Below are 16,061 nucleotides of genomic sequence, written 5' to 3'. Positions count from 1 at the left end.
AGGGTTGATCTTTCATGGCCTGGAAACCATGAATAGACTGGAGTAAGGTAACAGAAGGAAAGCATGGAATGTTTGTTTTATCTTTTCTAACACAAGAATGATCATGCCCGTGACGGCCGGGGCCAGTGCCAGTGCCGGTCAAGTATAGCAGGGTTTACTAATGTAGGGTAGTTAAATGTAAGTAGAACGGCTCTATGCTTGCGAACCAACAAATAACATCCGCAAACATTGAATTTGGCACAAACGCAACATCCAAAAATTGTACTAGATTGCCAATACAAAGACCGCTAACATAGAAATCAGGTAATGGCTACATGATAAAAATGTTTAAAGCAGTTAATGAAAAGGGAAAAAAAAAAGGAAAAAAGTGCCATCTGGGAGTCAACAAATACAGAACATATTAAAGAAAAAGAGAGGTTTGACTGTATCATATTCGAGCAACATACGAATTGGCCTGAGTGACATATCTCACCCATCGATATGGATTATAGGAGCTGGATTTCTTTGCTATCTGCAAGTATTTCACCTGCAGCAGTAGAACAATATTAATATTTCTAATCTTTTGAAACAGTGGATTAGGGTTTAGAAACATTGCGGAGACTTGAATCTTTGTCCTATGTGCCATAAAAAATGCTTTGAGAGTTGGCTTTTACTACTAAATGACAAACTTCGTGTTGTTAAATCAAAATCGTGATAGGAAGCATTCATGATGTGGCAAAAATATAGACCTAATTGGTGAAACGAGTTGTGAACCCTGATCTAAGTGACTAAATCAACAAACATGCATATATGCAAACGGAGAGTGCACTGGTCTAAGGCTTAGGTATTATCCTAAACAAGGTCCCAAGTCAAGTCCAAATAGGCATTATCCGTCAAGAAGTCAGACAATTGATTGAACCCGAATAATTGCTCCTTGAACATTGATAATATTTCAATTGCATTATATACAAAGAAAAAAAATTTTAAGCAATTTCTAATTTAGGCACTGCTTCTTCCTTTTAAGTCATCTTCTATTCCAGGCTTTATCATAGATCCATTAGACCTTTTGCTTTTATCAGCCAAAATATAGACATTTCAATCCTCTAGGAAACTACCAGTAAGAGTATCTTTACCTGAAGCCTTGAAACATTATACATTGGTATTGTGAAAGTCATGCTAACTGGACCAGCTTCCTTTGTGAGGTTTGCTGAATTAAACCATAAATATTTCATCAATGAGAAAGGAACTTAACACATTTTCTCAAATGAATTGATCAAGTTGAGAGAGAAAAAATTTAGAAAAATGATTCTTTAAAAGAAATAAATTATGGATAATGCATACCATGTGATTCCTGTGAAAATGTCAGCTTTGCACGAAGTGTATGTTCAGATCCACCCACGATCTGTCAAGCAATACAAAATGATGATTAGATCGAAAGGGAAAATGCTACCATATAATTGAATTATTTGATGGTAAAACCTTCTCAAAACATCTGTAAAAAGCCTTACCTTCTTCAATCCCCATTCAAGTTTCTTGTTAGCTTCTTTGAAATCAGTTCTTTGTCCAACAGCTCCAGGTTCCAACTCAAAACTAGCTCTGAAAGAACAAGTCCAAAAGATGTAATCCACGGAAATATATCTATTTGTCCCACCAAACTTGACACTGACCAGAGAAAAGGAAAATACCTAGTAGTATATTTAGGAAGTGGCATTTGTACAGCAATTGTGTTTGCAGTAATGTTTGAAGGGAACTCCGCACGTACTTTAATAATAACTTCAGCCTAAAAAAATTAATAGAGGAGCATAAAGATTGGAATCAGAAATAAACGCTCTAGAATTGAAAATTTATATTAGAACTTGATGAATTACTTGTACATGAAATAGGCCCTTATCAAATTATTATTATTATTTCAGGAAATATGCATGCTTATGGATTATGGGGAAAAGCATATGATGAATCCATCATAATGTATGCAAGTCAAGAAAGACAAGCTCACTTTAAGCTGTCCTGCTTCTTCAATTAAACAATTAATACGGAAAGGAGGCTTAAATTCCTGCGTCATTCGGTAGTTCATGACAGGAAATTCACCATCTGGTGGTACCTGAAAGATAATAGCAGAACGAAACATTAGACTAAAAAATGCAAATACATCTCTTCAGTCTGCAAAATTTTCTACCCACTACAATCAAATCTTCACTCACCAGAGATAGAGTCCTGTCCATGTCAAAACTATCAAGACGCACTGATTCATGAAAATTACAATCATCGAGTATCACAGCGCCTGAACCAGATGAACTCCTATAATCTGTCTCAACAAGCAGACCCAATAGAATGACAAATCATTGGTTTGAAATAGTGGGTGAATAATAGATACTAAAACGTAGGTTAAACCAATATTGCTAAGAACGTTCATATCAAAATACTAGTTGCAAGTGACAATCATGGCTGAATATCATATACAAATAATCCTCTAGAAACAATAGAAAAAATTTCATTAACCAAAAAGGGATTGAATAAACGGAAATAGTGCTTATTGATTAAGTTATACTTTCCACACATTTGTTCAGCTGTTTGCAATGAAAACCTTGAAGACAGCACCTCTAAAGAAAGGCAATTTTCAATATATACATATATATGTTAAATATAAAAGCAATACGAATGGGTGAAGGCAGTACCATAGATTGTTCCCCCTCCTCTTCCTATGCTCAGATCTTCATTAAGAGCTAGTCGAATTTCTGGATTTCCTGACAAATAACTTTTCATTTGAATAGTGCCATCAATCTCGGAAGTCAGTATATACCCCTGTTTAAAATATCATTGAATTGGTTAGCAGTTTATTTAATCATGCACGATGTTATGGGAGCATGTTTGTGGACTGTATATTTTTATTTTTTTGATAAAAATCATAAACTGAAATTAAACAACTGATGAGGGATAGAGTTCAAATAAACTTTGAGGATAACGGGGAGAGAAAGAACAAAATGGTAGTTCTTTCACTTTATTTAGTTCAAAAAGAGAGGGGATGAACATACAGGTCAAAAGCTTTTAAGGGAGAAAAAGGATAATAGTTCAACTAATCCAAAAAAGAAAAAGAAAAATAATGAAATCCAAATGTCTAATAACTAGAAATTAGAACACTTTAGATATTTCCAAATTAAAATAACAATGTAGTCACTCACACTAGAGCTAAATGTGACACTGATTTTCTCAATTATATCCACAAAAATTTCCTCTCTCTTCCGGCCTCCAGGCTCATTTGCTACAACAGACTTCGTAACTGCTGTGCCAGGCATTCTTTTGGTTCCTTGCTGCATACATCCAAAATTGAAAAATAAATATCCGCACAAATGCATTTTGATAAAATAAGAGAGTACCATTTATATCAAGGTTGATAATCAGGAACTTCATCATACCATAAAGATGGCAGCAGGGCCAAGAGGTTGCAAACGTGCAGCATCAACCACAATTGGCTCATTAAAAACATAGGACTTCAAAACTTCAGTAGATGTTGTTTGCACATAACCAAAGTCCTGGTGGAAAAAAAAAGCAGAACCTATTAGAATCTTTTCATAAGAACAATACATGGTTAATGGTAAATACTTCACCTAATTTGAAAAGCATTATGCATATTTCATAGGAGAGGAATATTAAATTTTATGATGTACAAGTCAATTCTAAACCGCAATCTATTATAAACTCGTATCGACTTCTTGAGCAAAGGCATGATGCAGTAATCCCTTGGTAGCTAATTAAGAGTAGCAAGCCTTTGACCAAATATATATATACCAACTGAAAAGTTTAGTATGAAAAGAACTTACAATGACTTCATCAAGCAGTTCATATACAAGAACAAAGTTTTTCCGCAATGAATCTTCACTTAGAACCCCTAAATAATCTTTAATGACACGAGCAATCCTTTGCAGAAGTTCCAGGACAAGAGATGGCGATACATTAACCCTTGTGGTTGCAACAAACAAGAGCCCAACAACCTTCACATGGAAGTAGTTCACACCATCCACATTCTATCGATGGAAAAGAATTATACAAAATTATTAAAGCACTACTCCAGCTTGTAAACTATAACAATAAAGTAAATGTGCATTGGATTATACCAGCCATAGATACATAATAAAAAATAGGAGTGATTAAATCAATCTAAAAACTAAGCATACCAAGAGGGATAACTAGAGCAAATATGTTGATTATTCTATTTAATGCATATAATTTGTCCAGCCGGCATAAAAGCATCCGGCCTGATATTACATTCTTTAGTAATATAATACCTACAAAGACAGGGGGTGCCTCCTCTTGTCCATCCTCTTTCCAGAACTTAACTTTCCGGAAGAAAATCTCTGCACTTCCTTTCGCTACTTCACCCCGATCTGCAATAACAATCATTCAATCAGTGTCATGTTTTGGGCTGTAAAGATCTTTGTGTTCAATAAAATCAAACCACAATTATAAATCAATATTATAAATAATAATTTACAATTATCTTCCATTAGGTACATGCTTAAGTGCCAATTGTAAATTTAAATAAGGGTCAAGACATTTCCATATGCATCGTGAATTTCAGCGTCCAGAAATTGATATGTAGCTTTCCAGGCCAACTATTCCTACTGATTTTGCTAAATTACTACATGCAAAACCAGTTCAAAGCTTATCATTCGTTCATCAGTAAAGATGAACTGAAAGCTGATCTAAATGGACTCGAGAATCATGGTTGAAAATAAAAGGAAATTTTGAAAGCTAAACTAGCATAAACTATAATTCAGAATGCAGCAAAGGAAAAGAATTATCTTACACTAAATATTTTCCATCCAACTGAACAGAGCAAAAATCGAATATGAAACAAAAAGATTCAGATCTACAAAGTCAATCATCGCACTAACTATTGAGAGAAAAAAAGCTTAAAAGTAAGGATCTCATCCCAATAAATATATCGCAAGATTCCACTGAAAAAAAAAAGAGGAATGAAATTTAGATCCAAAGAGTAAATAATAAGACGGGGAACTGACAATCGCGAAAAACTATGTTATCGCCTCGCTGAGAGAGCACGAAAAACTGAGAGATCATGATTTTCGCCGTTCAAATCGTCTCCTCCGATTTCCTTCCGTCTATGAATTTGCCTGCGATTTTGATTTTGCTTTGTTTTTATGCACTGCAGCTTCGATCTTTTAGGCTTTGTTTCTTCTGCTTCTTTCCACTCGGCTGTTTTTCACTTCGATTTTACAATTATGTTTTGACCCCTTAAAGATCTCAAAATTTTATGTCCATACCTTAGAATTTAAATTATTCCTTTCTTGACCTCGGAGTGATATTTAACTGACTTTATATGCCAAGGTGGATCCAATCGACCATTACTACTTCATTTATTAATTTCTAGGATAAATTTCACACTGTCTCTAAATTTTGTTTAAATTTACATTTCGATTATTCGATTTTGATGATATGAAATGTTAATTCAAAGTGTTAATAATAAATTTGGCCTCTAAACTATAATTAAAATGTCATTTTAAAATTTTTCTTAACAATAAATTTAAAAAATTAATGGATAAGTGATCAAAAGTTAACAATTCAATAATATTAGTAATTATTACATAACTTTTAAAAGTTAAATGACTAAAATGTAATTTAAAAATTGTTAGAAACTATTAATGTGATTTACCCTAATTTTTAATACACTAATAATTAATATTCAAATGTGTAGTGCTGATTGATGAATTGTGGAAGTCATAAATGATGGTTAAACTTGCTGAATTATAAACATAATTAATTTGAAACAATAAGAATGCAAAAGCTGAATTCTGAAATAATCCATTCTTAATGGAAAGTATTATTTTTCGTGGTGAAGCAGTTTTTTAAAAGTGAACATTCCTGTCTCAATATTTTGAAATTATAAGTTTACTCTTATATTTTTAATTTTAAAAGATAAATCTTAAAATATTTAAGTTAGATGTTTATAGATTATTGCATTACCAGTGCACATTGAAATTATGGTAGATTATACTTAAGTTACTAAATTTTTAATAATTTTACATTTTGTTACTCAACTTAAAAATTTTATAAAATGATAATTAAATTATTTGAAAATTTTCATTTAAGTCATTGGGTTGTTAAAATCTCTGTTGTAAGAATTCTCTATTCACACAACCTGCACTAATTGAAAACTCTCATTCTTCTTTTCTTCTATAATTTAATTTTTTTCGTGAAACAGCTTTGAATATCACAAACCTACGAAACAAAATCTAAATAGTTTTTTTCTCCGATCTCTAACATAGATTGTCAAATCAACTAAGATCTAAAGGTGTATTTTTCTATTCGTTGATGGATACTGATCCATCGTACTAATCATCGAATTGTCACTTGAAACTCGCTAGTCAAATATTTTTTTTTTAAAAAATTAACAATCTAATGAAAAACCTACGAATAGTTCACTTATTTAAATGAAAACTTTTATATAATTTAGTGATCATGACATAAAATTACTAATAGATTAATGACTTTAATATAGTTTACCCTTTAAATTATTATAAATAACTAAAGATGAAAGTTTGAGATATTTACATAAAAAAGTTGTAATATTATTTAAGTTTTAACGTTCAGGCGAGACAAAACATACAAACGATAAAATGATAATCCCGCGCCATTACATTCTGTAATCGACAATCCTAGCGAGATTGCATCCTTAGCTTTACAATCCCTTCCAATTACATGTTGGATATGCTTTAGTTTTTATTCTCGTAAATTGGGTCTACTATATCGTAGCTGGCTCAATATAATGTTTGGGCGTGGTTTGATTGAAAATTGAGCTTTGCAGCCTTTGCTTTTTACCTATCAAACGCCGTGAGTTCAACTTTTTCAATTTATATTTGTATTATTGTCATTTTCTTGCAATGTACAGGCTTCAAATATATATATATAAAATGGCCAAGAACACATCAGTCAGCACCAAAGTTGTTGATCTTTGACGAAGAACCTTCCCTTTTCTTCATCACTGCCTCCCTTGAAATCAAGCGTCCACTTCTCAAATGTACAGTTGAGAAAATCATAGTATCCTCCATGAACAAACAGCATCTCTTTCTTCACCTTCTCTTTTATCCAGGGATATGTTAGCAAGTTCATTAGCGACATATTTATGGATTCCTGCAACACCAATTCAATGTAATTATCATCTCCAATACATACATATAACTATGGAGTTTGTGATGCCAAATGTTAAAAAAAGAGTGCTGACTTTCTCACAGAGACGGCATTGTTGATCGAAGCTAAGGTGGTTTGCGGCAGATTCTGTTGTTAACTTTGCATTTTTCCCATTAGTAACCCAAGTTTTGATAAAACTGCTCGAAATGAACAAATAAGGTGAGGCTCCAAAAATTCTGCGGCTTCGTTTAAGGCTAAAACAGGAAAAACATATATCATCACCTGGAGTCACTATTATCTTGCATGCTCATAAGGGTCTGAATTCCTCCGCAGCAACTGTGACCAATAATTAATATGTTTTCAACCTGGTAATAAAAAAATAAAACCATGTTTTCTGAGTTTTGATCTACCTTTTATACTCTATTTTACGAAAACTGACAAGTTATACGTTTATAAACAGCTGCTTGTGTATTCTTGCCAATAAATAATCACTTACTTGAAGAGTTTTTACTGCAAATTCAAGGGCAGCGTTAGTTTCTGAAGGTCCCTTCTGCGAAAAGGATAAATTCTAATGAAATCTGTAGTATGTGTTTTCCTTGCTTTGTCAAATTCAATGAAGTTGAAGACAGCATGGCTAAATAATAATAATAATAATACCTGGAGTGGAGGAACAAGATTAGCTACATTTCGAATCATGAAGGCTTCCCCTGGTCGAAACCCAAGGATTGTAGAAGGACACACCCTGGAATCTGCACAAGCAATCACCATAAACTGTCTTTGAAAACTTGTTAGTCTAATTGGTCACATAGAAGAAGCATGATGAGGGAAATTGATAAAGTGGCTTTGGTTTGGTTTGGTTTGGTTTATAACCTTGGGTGTTTGAGCTTCTTTAAGGGTTTCAAAATGCTCCAATTCTTCCCTGTTTGAAAATGAAAATTTACAAGGAATTAAAAGAAAAAATCAGATCATGGGAACCTTCATTTTATGACCCTACTGCTAAGTAGAACTTACAAATATTTGTGATGTTTAAAACTCAGAAACCTCTGTTTCAATTCATCAAACAGGTTCAATTTGGAGCCTGTAACTTCTTGTAGTCCTACACCTAGGGAATTGCTTGAAGCAGAAACCGAGGGCCTCCTGTAGATATGGAGAATGCTATGGTTTCAACTTTCAAGTAGCTAATCCAAAAGTATAACAGAACTTAAGTAACATGGGGTTATTAATAACATGAAGAAACTGGGAATATGTACTGAAATGGTCTCTGGCTATGGAATTTCATTGACTGCAATCATCTTTCCATTAAAAGCTTGGAGAATCAACAGGCTCAAAAACTGAATTTGAACCTAATATCTTATAATAATCTAAACAACAGAAATTGAAAGCCATATTTTACCTAGTGATCTCCGGTGAAGACGATGACCTTGATTGTATGTCGTCCACATCATTCAATCTCATCTATCCAAGTAAATATGTACATATCAAAAGGAGGGAATCATTGTGGGAGAAAAAAGAAACGAAACAAGAGAAAAGAATATTATCAACAAAACGCACCGCTTTTGAACAAAGCCATTTCCTCGGGAAACTGCGAACAGAGTCATCGGTAGTAAACCCAGAGAAATGAGACTGTGAGCAGCGATAAGAATCGAGGGTATCGCGTAGTGGCCTTGTCGCCGATGCAAGCGATCGAGCTTTAAAGCCTGAATTCAAGTTCACATGTCACCAAAAAATTTACATAACTTCCATATTAGAATATGCTATACTCCTTGAATTTACGATTATTATACTTACGGATCAACCAGGCCATTTCTCTTCCCACCTTTGCATTTGCTTCGTAATAATGAATTTCCTTTTATAACTCTGTTTCCATGATCGCGTTCTCCATATCATCACGTAAAGTTTTCAGATTGGGGGTTTTTGTGTTTTTATTTTATTTTATTTTTAAATTGTTTTGTTCTCCAGGATTGTTGGCATAATTGAGAGGGTGACGAAGACAACCAAGGCATGCTTATCCAAGCAAACGTAACACCAATAGTTATCCAATCTTTGTGGGGTCTGAACAAGCAAAAACAAATACCTAAAAAAATATTGGTCCCCTTCGCTAGTCATGCAAAGCTACAAAACAAGTGGCTTTGCCTTTATCCTCTCAAGCAATAAATTTCAAACTACAATAAAACGTGTTCATCAAAGCTAATGAAGCATTCATGCTTTGAATTTTTTTAACCTCTTTGATTCAATCTTTTTTTATATATTTGATTATATGACTCCTGAATTTAGTTGTTGTTATTATAAAGATTTATTTTAACTGTTATAATTATAATAAATATTATAAAATATGTCTCTTTTCAATTTTAATAATCATTTAAGAACTGTGGTTTGGTCATTTTCCACACGACGTACTATGTTAGTACAGGATTTCACTTGGATATGATTTATTACCATTTTAGGGTATATGCTGTGAGGGTTTAATTTTATAAATTTTATTAACACATTCTCTTATTAATATATACTAGATTTCTATACGCTCAGGTGACATTTTTTAAAAGAAAAGTAAAAAATATATATATAAAGGAGGTAGTTATTATAAAAGAAATAACAGCAAATTGTAAAGATAATTAATAAAAATTTTAAAATTTTGTGTTAAATATCATTTAAATCCTATATGTAACTCAAAATTGAATATATGACTATTTTTAATCACTTCAAATCTGAACTGATATACATTAATTTGTGATACCAATTCAATTAATTACATTAATAATATATATTAAATTCTTATTTATAAAAAGTCTCACCATACTTGCAATGAATCTGTATTAGATGTCGTCATGCAGTAAGGATGTGGAGCACATTTTTTTCATTGCCCCTTTGCAACAACTGTTTGGCAGGAAACTGGTTTTGTGCCTATCAATGGTTCGGTTAAGGAGTTTGTTGCTTGCATGCTGGTTGAGCAGCAAGATGAAAAAGAGGAGGCGTGTGCTGGGGTTGTTATGGGGCATTTGGTTTAGCATAAATGTGATGGTTTGGAAACAAATTTCTATGACAGCCGACTAACTTGTGCATTATGTGAACGAATTTTTACAATGTTGGTTGGGGCGTGCATGGTTCATTCCTCTCAGTCAGTCCTGCGTCCGGCGGTTGAGGGATGCGACGTTTGTTGGAGAAAGCCGAATATTGAGATGCTTAAATGTAATATTGACAGCGCTAGAGTGGCGATATGGGATGGGCTGCTATTGTGCGCAATGAAACAAGTGGTTCTGTGAGATGTATTGCGACCTTCATGAAGAGTAATTTTGATTCTTTATGGCTGAAATTTTAGCTGTGCATAAGGTTCTTTCTTGGTTTCAATCGTTGCATTTGGATGGTGTTACTTTGGAAACCGATAATCAACATTTGGATGTCTTGGATTCAAAATTAATTCTTAAAGATTGTGTTACTATTGCCTCTGACCTCCATCCATTACCATTTCGTAGGGTTATATGTTTTCGCAAAGATAACTTTATGGAAAGTAAACTACACGGAATGTATTTCTTGTCCTCTCTTTATTGTGGATATTGCCAGAGGTAAGAAATTGGCTAATGTGGATATTGATGAGTGGAACTAGGTTTGGATGTACTGGATAAGCATCATGATTTGAATTTAGGTGCTTTTCTTGTTTTATAATTGATTTCTTATCTTATTTTTCTCTTTAATAAATGTCTTTTTTATTTTAAAAAATAATTTATATATTGCCTAACATATAACACCCTTCAGTATTGCCATCAGAACCCATTGTTGCTCAAATTAGTTATGTTTGCTAACACTTAATCATCGTGCTTAAATTAAAACTTAATAAGACACGAAAATAATCAATTGAATCACTGGAGAAGTGGTAAAAATTAAAATTGACATTAATTTTAAAAATAACATATGGAGTTAAAAGAGTTGACAAACAAAAGAAAAGAAAGCACCAAATAAGTAGACAAGCATGCCTTATTTATTATAAATATAAATAGTAGGAAAAGATAAATAAGGAAAACTTGAAGAAACCTCTCTTATATATACTATAATAATAAAGCATCCCAAATTCCTCAAAATTAACCAATTGAGAGTATAATATAATATATATACACATTTAATTTAACCTTATAATATTCAAGTTATTTTCTAATTTACCATTATGCCATTATCACATCAACAAAATCAAACACTTCCTCAACCTACCAAAAACCCATGTCCAGTTTCACTATTCGACCCAAAAACCCGAGCCCGTTTACTTCCCGTCCCTTGGGCCAACCTAGAAACCCGGTTCTCCACCACATCCTTCAAAGCCCGTTTCAACGGTCCAACTTGCTCCTCATCGCCGCTCCATTGCATCACCACGACGCTCTTGGTCCGCCCACCAACCGTCGTCATCTCAGCTCGAACCACCTTAGCCTGGACCAACCTGATCACCCGGCTCAAATCGTGGTTCAAACCCGGCCTATCCTCGCAGCAAATCGTCGCTTTTAACAACTTCCCTCCTTCGTCACAAAAGCTCAACGTCGCCTCGTCACATTCCCCAGGAAACGGCCACGACGTGTCGAGCTCCGGTCGGCTGTTACTACAACAACCGTCGCGGTCGCGCCGCCCTACGTCTTCCACTTGCCTCTTTAGCTCCCTCACGTGATGAACAACCTCCGCCAGTAACGACGCCTTATCCGTCTGTTTCAAAAAAACAAAGACATTAAAACAACATCAATCGTAACACTAACAGTAGCATTGTTTGTTTTTTGTTTTGTTAAAAGAACCTTAGTGGTGTTGGGGAGGACAGAGCGGAGAGTGGAGAAATGGGCATTGATACGTTGCCTGCGCCTCCTTTCAGCTTCCTTGTGACTCTTACAGGCTTCCATTGTTTTTCTCTCTGATAAATCCTTAAGGGAATCTTCACCCTCCATTAACATGACCGGGCTGTTGTTATTCTCAACCCCACTGAAACTTTTCACAGGAAACATCTTTTCCCTTGCGATAATATAGCGTAAAAGAAGAAGGAAAAAGAAAATAGAATGAGGGGAGAAGACAACTCTAGTTTACAAACTAGAACAAGCGAAAGTAAAAGAAGTAGACAGGCACTTGGTCTTTCTTTTTTATCTTTTTTATCTTTTTTATCGATATTGTTGATAATGACTTAAGTAAAAGTGAATAATCGTTATCCGAGGTGGGACTTGGTTAGAGCGAAAATAATAATAAAAGAACATGCAAGTAAAAAACAGAATAATGGTCAAAACTCAAATTAAATAGTAAATTTTAATTAAGCTTTTGAATGAAACGATTTGAAAGGTAAAAAAAAAAAAGGTCACGGCGGGCGGTAGTTGGCGCCGACAGCTTTTGTCGGAGCAGGGCAGGACCTAATCATGAAAATGGTGATTCGGCGGGACTATATTTCTATATACATCACTATTTGTTTCATTGCTTCATTTTCACACGCATTCCCCTTTGTTTCTCTTTTTACATATTTATCGACGTCGTCCCTCGGCTGCTATCGCCTGCATATGAATATATATATTGGTCACTTCAACACGATAATATAGTCATTGTTATGATGATTCAAAGCCTGCTTCTGTTTTTTTTTTTTGAAGGCCTTGAGTCCATGTATGCCTGATGTCACGGTGTCAGTCATGGTTTGTGTTTGCATTTTTTTTTTAAACTTTGCATACAATAATTTAGCTTTGTAAATATATTATACCTCAAAAAGTGGGACCATTTTTTTTTTGAGGGGTTTAGTTTATTATTTGACCAAAGAAATTGAAAATGAAGACAGGAGAGAAGGGGGGAGGGGGAGGTATAAAAAATTGCATGTGAGAGTGTTGGGTGGACCCCCACTAGATCTTGAAGACTATAGAGAAGTGAGATCACCATCTAATGACTGTGTCAATGACCAGTCCCGACAACGTTTGTAAAATGATATTTGTTTCGTTTTCTAACATCTTGAACACTGTATTTCGTCTGGTTTCAATCGGTATGTTTCCAGACCCAACTTATGTCTCATGGTTCATGCTTTCCTTGGCACTCGTTATACCACATGATTCCTACCGACAGTAGGTATCAACCGATTCAAAATTCTCAACTTATTCAATTGAAAAAAAATCTCTTGATTGTTTAGATCACTTGTTCTGTGTTTGCTCTAATCCATCTTCTTGTTGAAATCTACTTTTAGATGATGCTAAGGGATAGTTATGTATTCAACCTTAAAGTAATTGTTAAATAAAAGTTTATACCCTTTTTCGAAAAAGGAAAACGAAAGAATATGAAGAGATAATTAAAAATTTTATTTATTTCGAATTAAAAAAATTAACACCAATAATTTTTAATGATTTGACTATCGATCTCCATTACCTTCACCTCAATTGCTAACAAGTTTTCAGTTCACTATAACATAAAAACCATTATCTTTATTTTTTTCAACGGTAAAGATTAATTGAACCAAACTTACAAAATGGTAAATTTGCATAAACAAAAACTGGTAGGTGTTTACAAACCGCAAGCTTTCAGTAAGAATGAATAAAGCTTACATAAATCTTTCACAAAAATATGTACAAGAGAAAGAAGGTAAGAATTTTTTTTTTTGTGATGATTGAATATTAATTTCATGCTTTTGGAGTGCCAATGAATAAATTTTAGCTGTTCATCGTCATTAAAGATTAAATATAACTGTTGGAATGTAGAAATCGTGTTTAATTACAACAAAAGAATATTGATACCATAAAGAAGTATATATATGTATATATTTTTGTGTTCAGCATTGATACCTGAAGAATATATACTTTACACTTTACACTTTACACTTCCGGAAATGGTTCTCTACCGACCTCTATTGGCACTTTAGGTAAGGTAACCATATTTAACCTTTGAAAAATGCTTACAAGTTGGAACATATTGAAATTATTTTGAATTGACTTTACTATTTTAAAATCTTAAAATCTACAATTAGATTTTTAATAATATTTTCATGAAATTACTTAAGAAAATTTTATTTTAAATGTTAGTTGTATAAAAAGCTTTATAAGTTAAAGCTAACAATAATTAATAATATTAATATTCATGCTTATACATTTTTATAATTATATTTAAGTAAAAAATAATTTTATTACTGAAATAATAATTTAAGAGTAATGCGAAAGCAGTCGTGTGTGATTTCGGAGAAAGAATTCACAAACAAATGTGGCTTTTTTTTTTTAAGAAAAAATATTACAAAGAACTATTTAGATATATATTCAAGTCCCCTTGGAGGCGTTTCAAAAAATTGAAGGCCGCCATTATAACCAACCATCATTTTCACTAGCCTATCAGCATCTTTGTTGAGTTCTCTAAAAACATGATGAATTGACCAATGCACCATTCTAGCCAATAATAGTCGGATTCTTCTGACTAAAGCGAAATTCGAACCATTTGAAGACTTACTCTATAAAGCTTGTGCCGCTTCTTGACTGTCTGAAAAAATTATCAAATTGTCGAATCCTATATCTAATGCAATCATCAGACCATTCCAAATGTCCCATAATTTCGCATCTAAGATAGAATAGATTCCAATAAACCGATTATAGCCAAGGATCCAACTCCCGTATCTGTTTCATAAAACCCCCCAATCATGGCAACCCCGAAATCCTCTTCTACTATGCCATCATCAGTGCTCAATTGAATCCAATTCTCAGATAAAGGTGGGGCTGAGTTTGACACTTGCCATTTAGGAACATTTGCCTTATGGTATAAGGTATATTATTTAACCCAACTGTATGAAACTTTAACCAACTCCTCGACACTCCACGTTATTCCCTGAAAGACAAATATGTTACGATTTTTCCAAATACGCCAGGCAACCATACTGATCTATCGTAATACGATGCAACGCATTAAACTAGTTTCTGTACTTAAGGAGTTTGAATACAAGCATTTTCATTATGTTTTAGTTACGTTTTCTTAGTTCAGTATAAATTCAATAAAAAAGTGTATTTTGAGTCTTTTATTGACCTTAAGGGCTGAATGAGGCCTGAAGGTGAGTTAATGTACTAAGTGTGTAGGAGACCACTCAAAGGTGTAGGAACTCAAGGCTGGTCGCTGTGTTGCAACACGAGAAGTTCAATGTCTCAACATAGGGATCAGAATGCAAGAATTACCATACTGCCTTTGGTGTCGCGACACAGCCAAGAGATGTTGCGACACACCCCTGAAGCATGCATATTGCCTTCTATGTCGCGACACAAGTACTAGGGTGTCATGACACCAGCCTTATACGGGGAACACTTACGACAGTAGTGTTTTCATCTGCGCAATGGAAATTAAACACAGGAACGTCAGTTGACCTAGGGTTGAGGACGACGACAACCCTAACTCTATAAATAAGCTATTAAAACACTTGTTTGGGGACAACTTTTATATTCTAAGTCTTTCTTTGTAAATTTATTTTTAAGCTTTTCCCTTCTTTTAGGCTTTAGGCTTATTTCAGTTCTTTTCTATTTATGTTATTCAGAGAACGTGAGTAGTAAACGTGATCAAACTATTCTAGATTCTGTGCTTCAATCAATACAATTCAGGAATCTCTTAAGCCTTTCTCTTGATTTGTTATTTATGTTTATATTTATCATTAATTTTATTGTGTTCATGAGATCCATAAAGAACTAATCCTCTTATGGGGGATCAGTGAGTAGAGGTGTGATTAATTGATTATTATATAGGGTTTTCTTAGTAGATCAGCTATTTGGTAGAGGAATAACTTAAACCCTAGGCTTGACGATCCTAGGAAGACATTTAAGTGGGAATTAACCCAAAATTGGTATGACCTATCCATGAACACCTTATCCCCAAATCGGTTTGGACTGGAAGGTCGAGAGATAAGTAGTTATTGCCTACTCATTAGTTTAGTGGAAGATCGAGAGATCTTACTAGGGTAATGACTAGTTGATTGAGTATAAACCCGAAATAGAAAT

At 33.8% G+C, this 16,061-nt stretch overlaps 3 protein-coding genes across 3 annotated transcripts; all 3 read right to left on the bottom strand.

Annotated features, from left to right (window-relative positions):
* Window positions 1-233: 233 nt before the first annotated feature.
* Window positions 234-5,230, bottom strand: LOC105769542 (AP-4 complex subunit mu). The gene is made up of 13 exons (XM_012590236.2): window positions 4,998-5,230; window positions 4,267-4,361; window positions 3,798-4,001; window positions 3,393-3,509; window positions 3,159-3,287; window positions 2,655-2,781; window positions 2,181-2,284; window positions 1,976-2,080; window positions 1,665-1,759; window positions 1,488-1,575; window positions 1,321-1,381; window positions 1,113-1,186; window positions 234-526 (listed from the first exon to the last, which is right to left on the bottom strand). The coding sequence occupies exons 1-13, from the start codon at window positions 5,053-5,055 to the stop codon at window positions 428-430; spliced, it is 1,356 nt and encodes a 451-aa protein (XP_012445690.1). The 5' UTR covers window positions 5,056-5,230; the 3' UTR covers window positions 234-427.
* Window positions 5,231-6,826: 1,596 nt separating this feature from the next.
* On the bottom strand, window positions 6,827-9,078 carry LOC105769543 (beta carbonic anhydrase 5, chloroplastic). Its single transcript, XM_012590237.2, has 10 exons — window positions 8,911-9,078; window positions 8,674-8,819; window positions 8,516-8,577; window positions 8,134-8,259; window positions 7,993-8,041; window positions 7,780-7,893; window positions 7,619-7,672; window positions 7,405-7,487; window positions 7,217-7,319; window positions 6,827-7,125 (listed from the first exon to the last, which is right to left on the bottom strand). Exons 1-10 carry the CDS (start codon window positions 8,924-8,926, stop codon window positions 6,925-6,927), a joined length of 954 nt encoding a protein of 317 aa, XP_012445691.1. The 5' UTR covers window positions 8,927-9,078; the 3' UTR covers window positions 6,827-6,924.
* Window positions 9,079-10,988: 1,910 nt separating this feature from the next.
* On the bottom strand, window positions 10,989-12,214 carry LOC105771312 (transcription factor bHLH30). Its single transcript, XM_012592732.2, has 2 exons — window positions 11,889-12,214; window positions 10,989-11,802 (listed from the first exon to the last, which is right to left on the bottom strand). Exons 1-2 carry the CDS (start codon window positions 12,090-12,092, stop codon window positions 11,314-11,316), a joined length of 693 nt encoding a protein of 230 aa, XP_012448186.1. The 5' UTR covers window positions 12,093-12,214; the 3' UTR covers window positions 10,989-11,313.
* Between the last annotated feature and the right edge of the window lie 3,847 nt (window positions 12,215-16,061).

Source organism: Gossypium raimondii, chromosome 5, assembly GCF_025698545.1.
Source record: "Gossypium raimondii isolate GPD5lz chromosome 5, ASM2569854v1, whole genome shotgun sequence".
Taxonomy (NCBI): Eukaryota; Viridiplantae; Streptophyta; class Magnoliopsida; order Malvales; family Malvaceae; genus Gossypium; species Gossypium raimondii.
Note: the sequence above shows the minus strand (reverse complement) of the source record. Positions and strands in the feature narration are given on the sequence as shown.